This window comes from Eulemur rufifrons, chromosome 1 (genome assembly GCF_041146395.1).
Source record: "Eulemur rufifrons isolate Redbay chromosome 1, OSU_ERuf_1, whole genome shotgun sequence".
NCBI lineage: Eukaryota > Metazoa > Chordata > Mammalia > Primates > Lemuridae > Eulemur > Eulemur rufifrons.
Genome location: NC_090983.1, coordinates 27,688,632 through 27,700,816, shown reverse-complemented (window position 1 = coordinate 27,700,816; position 12,185 = coordinate 27,688,632). Strand labels below are relative to the sequence as shown.

Sequence of the window (12,185 nt, the reverse complement as noted above, 5' to 3'; positions counted from 1 at the left end):
ATTTTTCAAACACTAAAAGTGATAAACAAAGCTAATGGCAAGTCCAGATAAGGAGGGAAACCACCCAGAAGAATCCACAAGTACAAGCAAAGAAGAAAATGCGATAGTTACGTGTGTGTGTTTCTTGTCACTGAAACTTTTTCTTAATCTACAGAAAACTTTATTTTCTTAATTTTTAAAAATCTTAATCTGAAAAAAAAATTTCTTATTTTTCATATACCTTTTCTGTGGCAGAAAGGGTGTTATTTGGGCTATTTCTGTTGCAGTCTTTATGATAATGTAGTAATAGGTGCCCTGCGTAGCAAGACAGTTTGGAATCCACAAAGCCATCCTCAGAAACAAAGATACAAGTGTTTCCCCAACCGTTAGCTTGCAGCTCCCTCTAAACAGTTTTCACGCCTTCATTTAAAAATAGTTGGCATAATGCTGTTTCCTTTCTCTCGGCGGCATTGTGACCACATTGCCATGGGGGCAAATGTGGATAGAAGTAGTTACAGTAGCACTTTCATGAGAAGCTTTCATGTACCTGTACTTTTTGCGGGGAGCTTGGGGGAATCCAGTTTAATTACCTGAAGAAATTATTTGCTGAAGAAAAAGTCTTTCTTCCTCTTATGACAGTTACAAGTTAAGGGCGCAGGGATAACTACACCTTCCCCCAGAGAGGAGAGGAGCATGTTTGGGACACAACAAAGGATCTGAGTAGTCAATGCTGGGAGTGTTTGGGGTTTTATTCAGCCCGGGCTGACGGTGTGTGTCGCCGCCACGCACTGCTGCCTGTGCGAACGCATGGCTGAGCTGCCGACTGGCTCCCTACCCCACACACCGTACGCCACCCAGCCCCTCTTGTAACGCCATTGAGCGTGGCATTGTGTTGGGCTCTGCGTGTGTGGCATCGGAGTCACGGAATTTAGGGGGAACGAGGCTGTCCCCCGCTCCCCACGGACTCCCCCTCGGGCGGGGGCGAGGCGGCCAAGGGCAGCGCGCCCTGGAGGTGCCCGGGGGCGCTCCTTCCCCGGGGCGTTACGCGCGGGCGGCGGGCGCAGAGGTGCGCGGGGCGGGCGAGGGGCGGCCAGGTGGGAGCTGCCTCAACTCGGCTCCGCCGCGGCCCCGGGGAAGCCGCCGCCCCGCCCGAGCTGGGTGCGGCGGCACTCGGCTCTGCGCCGCGCGGCTCCGCGGCTGCCTCTTTAATCAGGAACACAGAAGGGGCGGGCCCTGAGCCGGCGCGTAATCGGATAGCTCTGCCGCGGCTCTGACATCCACATGCTGCTCGGCCTGAAAAGGCAGGGGGGAGCCGGAGGGGAGGCAGAGAACGCGAGCGAGGCAGCAGCCCGCAGCCCGCCCCCGGCACGTCCTCAGACGCGCAGACACTCGGCGAGGCGCTGTGCGAGGTGGAGGTGAGGGCGGGCGCGAGCGAACTCGGAGAGGGGCTCGCTCACTCCCAGGCGATCCCAGCCGCCGCCGCCGCACCAGCAGCAGCAGCAGCAGCAGCAGCAGCTTCCTGCCTCAGACTCCCCTCGAGAGGCTGGCCAAGCGGGTGTAGCCGTTGGGGGAGGCTCCCGCTAAGGGAACCCGGAGAGCACCGGAGCGGGGCGGCCGCCTCCCACTCCGGCCGTCCGGCGGTCGGTGTCCCCGCCCGCGTGTGGGTCCCGGGTGCCGGGCGATGTGTGTCAGTTTACGGCTCTGAGATCTCACAGCTGCCTCGGGGCCGTGTGATGCCCAAGGCAAGTCTTGGCTTTAATTATTATCATTATCATTATTATTATTATTATTACGCTTGGCGTTCGGGAAATATTCGTGATGTTGTAGGATAAAGGAAATGACACTTTGAGGAACTGGAGAGAACATAGATGCGTTTTGTTTTTGAGAGGAAACCGTCCCCTCTTCCCGGCTTGCTCTCTCTCTGCTGATTTCAGGAGCTACCCTCCTCCTGGCGAGGTGGGGATTCCAGCAAGAATAAAGGTGAAGACGGGCCGCCAGGACCCAGGAGAGGAACACTGACCATTAGAGACCTTGGCAGAAGACATTGCAAGGAAGAAAATAAGAGAGAGAGAAAAACACAAAGACTTATAATCAGTTATACAAGAAACCTACAAACCCAGCTCTGGAGAAAGCTTCCGTCTCCAAAATGGATATGTTTCCTCTCACCTGGGTTTTCTTAGCTCTGTACTTTTCAGGACGAGAAGTGAGAGGCCAACCAGGTAAGCCCCTGAAAGTTTTTTCTATTCATTTCAACATGGTTTCCCCTTTAAAAGCGGCTGCTAAAGCAGGGAGGCCAAGCAGAATGGCACAGAAGGAGGCTCCCTCAATACTCAATAATTTAAAGAGAGATCCCAGCCGGCCCTCCCTACACCACCGCGCTGCTAAAACCCAACTTTCCTCTCCTGCTAGGAGTGTGTGTGAGTGTGTGTGTGTTTTGAAACAGACAGAATTTGGCCGTGTTCAGATGTCACATATGGACTGAATCAAAGGTTTAAAAATACTACAAAGCCTTTGCATTACAGTTTTTGGGGATTTTTTTTTTTCCTGTCTTGAAGCAGAACACATCTCCCTTGAGTTTCTTCAACCTAGCCAGTGAAATATAAATCATTTGCATTCCCTCCACTTAGCTACATTGAGCAATATTAACTGAAGGGCTTGGGAAAGACAAGAGTTTCATTTTGCTTTTCAAATGCTGTAGATTCTTTGCAGAATGGGTGGATACGCCTCAAAATTGTAGTGCTCAAGCTGGTGGAGCAAATTGGCTTGCGGTGGAGACAGGGGCTTGGGCTGGGCGCTGCTGGCAACCAAGGCGGTTGGTCGTCCCTGCTTTCTTTCCTGTATCTATGTGTTCCCTGGGAAAGTACATCATATGTTCTTTTAAAAATTCTTATTAGATCAAACACACTGAAGGCCCTCGAAGGTCTCTCATTCTTGTGAAGTGGTTAGAAACTTTTGAGTGGAATTTGTTATCAACCACTGCCAAAAAGGCAGTGTGTGGACAGTCTGCTGCTACGGAGATAAGCACTGTGAGGCCCAGAACAGTCTGGGACCAGCATTTGTGGGGAGTGGCAAGGGGTACACTCTGAAAAGAGATCTCTGGTTTTGTGGGGAATCCAGTGGGGCTTGTCCTTCCTTCCCAGAACCAAACTCCAGGGTGAGCCTCTCTCCCCTCTGAGAATAGGGTCTGGAATCTGACAACAAAACTCTTAGCAGCTGCTACAGGTGATTGGGGATGGGGAAACCATCTATGGACGAAATAGGGGAAAGAAAGGAGAAAAAAACCTCACACAAGTGCCCTTACCCCCAGGCACTTGGAAGGCGATGGCGGCAGGTTTAGGGCTAACTCCTTGTAGGCCCCCAGGCATCCCCCAGCTCATCAGCCAGTGAGTCCTAGTTTTGCCTCTGGTGCTCTGGTTCTCACCCCTCCTTCCTCCCAACACACACACACACACACACACACACACACACCACTTTAAGCTTGGGTGTTTATTTGAGAAAGAGGAAAATTCGGGAATGACTTTGCCACCCAAAGCCACATGTTTGTACCTCCTTCTTTGCCACAACTGGTCTTCAGGGCAGCTGCAAAGCCTATCAAAGGGATGGGCGCAGGTCCCATTTGGGGAGATTTTATGGGCCTCCCCCATTCCCTCTTGCCTTAATTCTAAATTCCCAGCTTGAAGCCAAATTAAATTACATCTCACAGACCTGGATGCTGCATAAATTATGTATGTTTGTGTGATTTGCCCTGCGTGTGTGTGTGTGTGTGTGTGTGCGCGCGCGCGCGTGTGTGTGTCTGCATGCGCGCGCTGTGAGGATGCCCACAGTATATTATGTATTCAGACACGGACTCCGGTAGGCCCCGGCGCGCGAGCGCGCGCACACATGCAACTTCAGGTTCCGTGTGCTGTGCGGAGCGGAAGGGGTCGTGAAGACTCAGAGGCCATTCCTTACCCCAGATGTTTGCACATCTGTCCTCGAGCGCTGCATGGAGCGTGTGTGTGCGACACCCGTTCGGACCCACTCCCGCTCTGCCACCTGCCTCCCGCGCTCTCCGCAGAGCCCCCTCCCATCCCAACCCCTGGTCGCGCTGCGTCACTTCCAGAGAAGCCCAGAGGCGCCGAGTGCGGGCCAGGTCACCCACTACGAGGCCGCGGGCAGTCTCGGACCCGGGGTGGGACCCGGAACTGAGACCTTCCCGCGGTGGATATTCTGCAGTCCCCCGAAAATGCGATCGCAAGCCGTGGGCTGCTCAGGCTTTCAGGCGGAGCAACCGACTGGCACCCGGGGTGCTGGCAGCGGGTGGCAAAGGGCGAGGCCAAGCTAGACCTCTGACTCACTCGTTGTGCTCTGGCCGGGAGGAGGGCCGGCCCAGCGGCCGGCGGCGGCTGCCGCGAGAACCGATTCCCGGACCGAGTCGGGGGAAAGGGGGCGGAAGGTGCGCGCTGGGGAGCAATTGGGCAAATAACACGGCGGTCGCGGCGCGCGGGTGGCTGATAGGCCGGGTGGGCACCGCGCACCAGGCTCCCCCACTCCTTGCCACGTCGCCTCTCCAGATCCCAGTGCAGCCGCCTGCCATCCCAACGCCCGGGCTTGGGGACTCGGGGCCGCTCGATTAGCCCTGGCCGGGGCGCCCCTTCCAGCCCCCAGCGCTCCGCTCTGCGCCGCATGCCCGCCGCGGCCCCTAGAGAGCCGGCTTTGAGTGACTGGGGCCCAAGGCCTGGGGATCCAGGCGCTGGCCGCACTGGGTGGTGGGCAGCTGGGGTGGGATTTCGGCAAGGAGGGCGGAGAGAGGAGGGAGGGAAGCCGCTTGAGCCGCAGGAACGCGCGCAACTTGCACAGCCTCTAGAAGCGCAGCGCGCCGGGCGCCCGCGGGTGCGGCGTTACAGGTGAAGAGCACGCGGCGCGCGGGCATCCACGTGGTGGGGACGTGGTAGCCCCTCAGCTCTCCCGCTACACTCCCCCCAGCGGCGTCTCTAACGCCGCATTGATTTGTTTGGGCTACGCAGCAGAAACAGAGCCGAGCGATCCATAAACATTCTATTAAGCAAAAATATCCCCAGCGAAAGCAAAACCGGGACTGAAGCCTCTGCGAAGTTGGCCGCTGCCAGCTACTCCAATCCTGTCCCCTCCTCCCCTTGACGAAGGACACCCCCAGGGAGAGGCCTGCGGCATTTTCTCGACGCCGCCCAGTGCGGGAAAGTTAGCTCTCGGCTGCGGCTTTCTCCTCGGGAGAAGCCTCTGCAGTCACTGGCGAGGTCCCGCCTTCCCTCCCTGGCTCTTTGCTTTCGCACGTGAGAAAAAGAAATATTCACGGCCAATGCTTCATTTTCACTGATTGGTTTCTTTTTAATACCAACACAAGTTAATGGAGGCGAGGCGCGGAGTGATTAAGCCTCGGGCTGACTGCGCCGCTAGTGTTTCCCGCCAGGTCGCGGCGTCCGGCGGCTGGGTGGGGGCCGCGGGTAGGGCTTACGGGATTTTTTCGGGGGGGGTGGGGGTCGAATGGACTGATCGCCCCTCTGGGAATAGTCGGGGATGGGGGTGGGGGTCGGGGAGGGGGCTGTAATCAGCTTTCCAGACCAAGTTTAGGGGATCCCGCCCCTCCGTGTTGCGGCTTCTGGGGCGCTGGTTGCATTTCTTCTTGAAGCGAAGGGGATCGGCGTTCTGGCTTGCTGGCGCGTGCTCCCTGCTCCGCTCCCTCCCTCCGCCTCCCTTCCTTTCAGTTTCAGACAGAGAGCAGAGCCCCCTGGCGCTAGCCATTCCGTGTCAGCGCCGGGCCGCGAAAGTCTCCTTTGCTAGAGTTAATCACGATCTACGGGGGACTGAGTTTTGCTCAGGAAATCATTCCGGTCCTGACAATGAGTTTCTTCAAGTGGTGGCAACTCCCAGCCCTAATGTCCCCACCTCCGGGACACACCGCTTGGGGCCAAATGAACCCAGACCCCATAACCATCTCCCCTCCCCCCCTCGCTAGGAGAGCTTTGATCTGTGCTTGGGTTTTAACACCATTGCCATGGACACGGGCAGATTCAGTCAACTCAACCTTCTGTCTGGACTGGATGATCAGATAAGAGGTGTAAATTGGTTTGGGAGACAGGTCTGGGTTCAAACAAATCCTGAAAGAGAAGCAATGACGGTCTAGGCGCGGAGTTTGAAGGGGTTGAAGAGTTTCTTTTAGCCTATCTCCCCAAAATGCAGGATGGCCATGGGTGAGCGTAATAGTTTGCAAGTAAAACCGTAAACTCCTGGGTTTTACACAGACAGCCTGCTCTAGGCTCTGAGGACTGGTTTCATGCCCACATTAAATGAGTGCCCGGTCAACTTTTCCCCGGTAAGCAGTCCCTGGAGGTAACGAGACTGTTGCCAACGGAGCACACAGTGCAAAACAGTGGAAAGGGGAGCGATCCCCACAGGGATCCCCGGCAGGCCCCTGCTTGTCCAAGATGTGCCTGGTAGAATTGTGAATGCCCGGGCAGCTCATCAGGGTTGGAGCTTTATGTCATCCCGTGGAGCCCTCAGACATTAAGCCACAGAGCACTCAACTGGCCAGAGGAAAGACTGGACGGCTGCAATGACTGGAACCCAGGCTACCCAGACAGGACTCCAGCTGTCTACCAAATGGCTCTGATCCCCTGGTGTTGAAGGTGTAGTCCACATTCTGCAAGGGAAAGGCCAGTTCCTATCTTCATGGCATAGAAAAAGCTGGGAGTCCAAATGCCAATTCATATGCAGTGAGGCATGAACACAGACAGCAGTTAGGGTGGGGTATGGGGGGGAGACACCATGGACTAGATGATTCTGAGGCCCCAGGTGTTTTTCATCTCACTCAACTGTTCAGTAAAGCAATCAAGAAAATGAACTGACTTGGGGTGACCCAAGTGTGGGACAAATCTGAATTGACAGAATTCAGAACTCTTCACCGGTAAAGAGTTTTCAGAATATATTCCCCAGAGGTCCAGTTTGGAAGGACTTTAGGAACTAGAGATGAGATTTTCCTTTTTTAAAAACATAGAGCAAAAGCCAAATCCTTTTTAATTTCTTGAATGGACGAGAAAGGACTTGAAAAGGGACACCTGGGCAGTAGTTGGTAGTATCATTAACATATTTGAGATATTTTATCATCTGGCCATCATTTGCCACTGCATAATGTTTCAGGCACCCTCCTTGAGTGGCAAATGAGTGTTTTGATCCCCAGAAGTTAGCCATTGTATTCCTTCCAGGTAAGGACTTAGCTATTTGCTTTTTTTTTTTTTTTTTTTTTATTAACCCATTCTTGGAAGATACTGCAGAAGTTTGTTGTGGAGATCCGTCAGCATTTTTTCAAAACTTTATCTGCTTTGGTGAGAAATGGCCAAGGGCTTAATGGTTTCATTACCTAACAGGATTTAGTGGAGTTGGATTCCAGAACACAGTGGCCTTGTATCGTGGCTGGCCCTCCAGGAGAAAGCATCTTCTAAAGGTTTAGGAAGCTGTCAAGTTTAGATAAGGCTGAGCTCCGATCCTATGGGACCTTGGTTGTATTAATAAGGAGAAATTAATTTTTAACCACTGGGAATGTTGCCAAATTATGTGACCTTTGGCAGACCAGCTGTGCTATAAAAATAAATCCCCCATTTCTAAAAATGCTGCTCCTATCCAGTAGAACAATAACAACATGGCATTTAGAATAGGGAAGAGTGGGGTTGAGAAGAAAAGAGAGAAATAAGAGTTGACAAAAAAAAACTTTCAATGTTACGATATATGGTTTCAGACCTGAGCATCCTATCCATCACCGCCCCCAACACCTCCCATTGTCCCTGCCCCAGACCCAGGCCTGGGGTGTCCAGAGCACAGGAAGGAGGGCCAGGATGACAAGGAGCGGAGTGCCTGTGTGTGCAGGGAGCAGAGAAGGTGTTAAGAGCTTCCAGCTCACTCAGACCCCAGCCTGGAACACATCTCTCATTGTTCACACATACAGATTACTGGCATGGGCAGAGAAAAGGGAGTTTTCCAACAGGCAAAACGTTCGCCTTTCCCCTAAATGAGTTTGCCACTGAGAAGTTTGGGGAGACCGTCATTGGACTTGCCAGCTTCCGAAGCGTTAGAGCCAGGCTTGAGTTTAAAATCCAGCTCGGCCACTTGATGGCTCTGCGATCCAAGTACTCTGTATGATCAGAGTATTTAATCTCTCTGTGCCTCAGTTTCCTTATCTGTAAAATGTGTTTGATAACAGTACCTACTTCATATGGTTGTTATGCTACACCTGATTACTTAGAATATTGTTTGGCACATATTAAACCTATTCTGAAGACATTTAATCTTTCAAACAGCTTCAGTGGGTTTAACTGTATCTTAGGATCATAGAAAACACACTATCACCATTGTGGTAAGTTTATTTTTATGAGTTTTTTAATAAGTAAATAATTATTCATTCTCAGCTCTTCCCCTCCTCAACCTCTGTGTTTTATAAGCACCGTTATTATCTCTCAGCACACTGTTCCTCGGAGACAGACATTCTCTGCTGGATTCTCGTCTTAGATTTATGTCTCCACTTTGCATTTTTTTTTCCTCTTTGCGCTTCTGTTTTCAGTGTTCTTACCTCTGCTTTCTTTTTAATCTCTCTTTCTTCTTTCCTTTCGTTTTCCTTCCCATCCATCCTTCATCGCTGAGAGCGTGCTCGGCAGGGAACACTGTGTTTAAGGCGCTCTACCGAATGTGCAATAACTTCTACTCTGGCATTAAGGCCCTTCAGCAGCTGAACTCAAAAACGTCGTCATAAAGACAAAATAGCTTTTACCCAGCAAGACTCTTAATAATCCCATTTCCCTCTGGGTCTTCATAAAAGAGTCATGATCTAATCCAGAAAAAAGGGAGGGAGGCTGGGAATCACAAAAGGGAAGCTTTCCCCAGTAGCATGCAGGGCATGGGGCTGCTGGCCAGCTGAATGCACCCTGCTCCTGCCTCCAAAAACCCTGTGCTAACCAGCAATCAGGTTCTCCAGAATCTTTCAGTGAAGAAGATAAAGGGAATTGCAAATTACTGGGCTGAATGGTAATAATAATTGTTTGGATAAAGGGAGAAAAAAAAACAGATGTGCCCAAAAGGCATATTAGGGGCCAGAGAGAGGGGATGGGGAGGGGTTGAATAGAGAGAGGTGAGCTGAAACCAAGCAAGAGAAAAGCCAATACCAGCAAATGGTTTAGTGATGAAGTAATAGTTAGCATCTTCCTGGGCTGTGGACAACAAATACTTAGGACTTGCCCTTGGTAGTATGGAGGGTTTGAATGAAGGGGGACAAAAAAAAAATTAATTTTAATAGTGTTTGAATTAAAATGTGAGTGTCCTTTGAACTTCATCATTATTTATTTAAGGTTAGGGTGTCCTAGGAGACATAGTTCACACTAACTCTATCTTGACCTATGACTAGGTATTATTATCCCAGACAAGTTATTTAAACTCTCAATTCACCACTGAAAAACATTTACATTTAATAACAGGTGTAGGTGGGGAAGGAAGGATTGTAGCTGTCGAAGCAGAATGATTTTTGATACGACTCACTCAGAATTTATACTCTCTAGTGATACTTTTTGGTGTTACTTTAGCCAATTCTTAATTGGTTAATTCATCAAATCTCATGGCATCTGACTTTGGGGAAAGGCTCTGGGTTTGATCCTATGAGGTTTGCCAAAGGTGGATCAGAAAGGAGTCTGGTTGCTCAAGTTGCTGGTGGTCCAACGGAATGGCCAAGGCCGATGCCAAACTCTCAGACACCTTAGAAGATGCTAAAGAGTTTCAGCCTCTGAGATACAGAGAAGGGAAAGATTACTCCCCATGTGGGAGATGGGGAAGGGCAGAGGTGGCATCTGACCCTGGAGGGGCAGGATAGGTGGGATTTGGAGCTAGGAAAGGCATGCTAGTGGAAGGGGGATGCAGGAGTAGAGAAATGGATGCTGGGTTTGTTTGGGGAACACTCAGAAGCTGCAGCTTAGAATGTGTGGTGGGAAATAATTGCAAATAAGATTAGAAATAATAGCTCAGACTCAACGCAAGGCCCAAATTGCTAGGCCAAGGAGTTTGGGTTTCCTTTGCTAACCAATGGGGAGCCATTGATGTTTCATCATAAGCTTCAGTTAATCAAAATAAATGAAAAAATATATTATATTACCTTTTTTCTCCTTTGGTTTTTGGAGAGACCTCAAAATTATTCTTCTTCTGTTTCCTTCCCCAAATGTCTGTTAAAATGGTCAGGAACAGATCTCTCATCAATGGCATCAAAATTGCATTTGCAATGAGGGCTGGAAAAGAGCGGACATAAATATAAACTAATGATATTATATCGGCTGCCCTATTGGAATTGCATTTGTTTATGATATAAGATGACAAATAACAAGGTTACCACAGGTGGCATGATTCGAGGTCAGGGGAAGTAATCACATCAAACTTACATTTTACCGATTAAATGAGGGTTTATTTTTAGAATCCTGATTGAGGGGAAGAGACGTTCAAAAGGCCCTATTTCCAGACCCAATTTCCAGTTCTCTCCTCGGTGAATTCATTTGAGGTGTTTTAGAAGAGGGAGTTTGCTTCATTCCTTATTCTTTTCCATACTTATGTGCCGCCTGGCTCTCCTGCTCTCTCCTTCCCTCCTAGACGGTTCCTTAATTCAGATTTTGAACTTTATCATTGCAAAAGTTCATAGGGATTTCCATTTGCTGTGCCTTCAGGAGCGCATCATTCACTGCCACCCGGCCCCATAAATTGAATAGATTGCATCCCTTCCCAGTTGCCTTAGGAAGTGGTCAAACAGCCGCATTCCTGGGCTGATGGATTGGCTCATTTCTTCCCAGCTTAAGCCAAGATACAGATTTTATGAGACTGTCTTGTGACAGGCTGAAGTCGCTTTGAATAAAACAAAATCCAGCCTCAGCTCACAAAAATAACTCTTAAAAAGCAGCTTATCCTGGGTTGGTGAGCAAAATTTGGTTAAAACCCTAAGCAAAGGACTTAGATGATCTGGGTGAGGGATTTGAAGAAACTCCTTTTTGGTCTTTCTTTTCATGCATCACTGTTGTTGACATGCTCACATGCAGAACTGTGTATCCATAATATTTATAAATACATAGCCACAGACTCGGTTAAGAAAAGAAACTCATGTCAGTAGAGCTAATGTGATTAAAAGAGACATTTGAACTCTCCATAATGCAAGACAGACATGTTCATCTGAAGAATCCTGGAGTTTTGTTTCAAGCTTACCAAGCCAATGAAGCAGGGGTAACACCTTGAATAAATGTCTTATTGTTAGGAGGGTAAATGTTTTTTGAAGTTTTGCCTCAATCTATGGGTTATCCGGGCTTTGAATTTTAGAACTGGAACTGACCTGTAGAATCTCCCCCCACATTTATTAGGTGAGAAAACAAAGGCTCAGAGTTGTCTACTAACTTACCCAGGGTCACACAGCTTGCCAGTGGTGAGACCAGACTTGAGGACTGGGCTTCTGAATCCTGGTCCAATGCTATTTCCAGTAAAGTGCCCTGGTGGAGTAAGTGGCAAGGTAACAACCTGCTTTCTTTTTAAGTGGAGGGAAGAGTTTCTTCTTTGCCTTGATATTAATAATTAAATGAAAACAATGCTGTGGAAACAGGGACAGGATGGGATTATGCTGTGGATAAAGAATAAATTATAAAGTAAATAAAGTGTATTATTTTCAGGGGAAATGAGACCGGCTACTTTTCTCCACCAAGTGCCCTTAGGTACATGTAAGAGAAATAGATGTCCACTCTCTCTTTTCCTGACATTTGAAAGTAACAAGGGAACCGAGATCCAGTTTAGTGGGTTTCTGCTCATGTTCCAAGAAGCCCTAGTGAGCGTGCAGAGAAGCCCCCTGAGAGATGAGGACAGGACTGGGAGGTCCCGACTCTACCTCTCTGGTTACCACCCTCCCAGCATCCAAGGAGAGCTCCGCTTTTATCTGCTTGGGACATTGGGGGTCTAGGTAGAGTTATGTTCAAGGAAAAACAAAAAGTACACTTCTAAAAAAAATTTGAAAACTATACACCTAATTTAATCCACTCATTGAATTCCAGTTTATGAAGCTGAGACCTGGAAACGTCACACTGAGTTAAGAACCAGGCACCACCTCCCATCTTTTTGCTACCGTCAAACTCTGCCTTTCCTGGTAACCTGGGGTTTCCCATTACCCCAGAAGCACCTCTGACAACAACTGGACC

General features: G+C 49.7%; 1 protein-coding gene across 5 annotated transcripts in view; it reads left to right on the top strand.

Moving 5' to 3' along the window:
• The first annotated feature begins 1,311 nt into the window (after positions 1-1,311).
• NRP2 (neuropilin 2) overlaps positions 1,312-12,185 on the top strand; it is a 115,845-nt gene continuing 104,971 nt past the window's right edge. For all 5 annotated transcript variants that reach the window (XM_069483811.1, XM_069483616.1, XM_069483716.1 and 2 more), the window contains exon 1: positions 1,312-2,198. In XM_069483811.1, the coding sequence (XP_069339912.1) occupies positions 2,126-2,198 (73 nt within the window). In that variant the 5' untranslated portion in view covers positions 1,312-2,125. The remainder of the gene's footprint in view (positions 2,199-12,185) is intronic.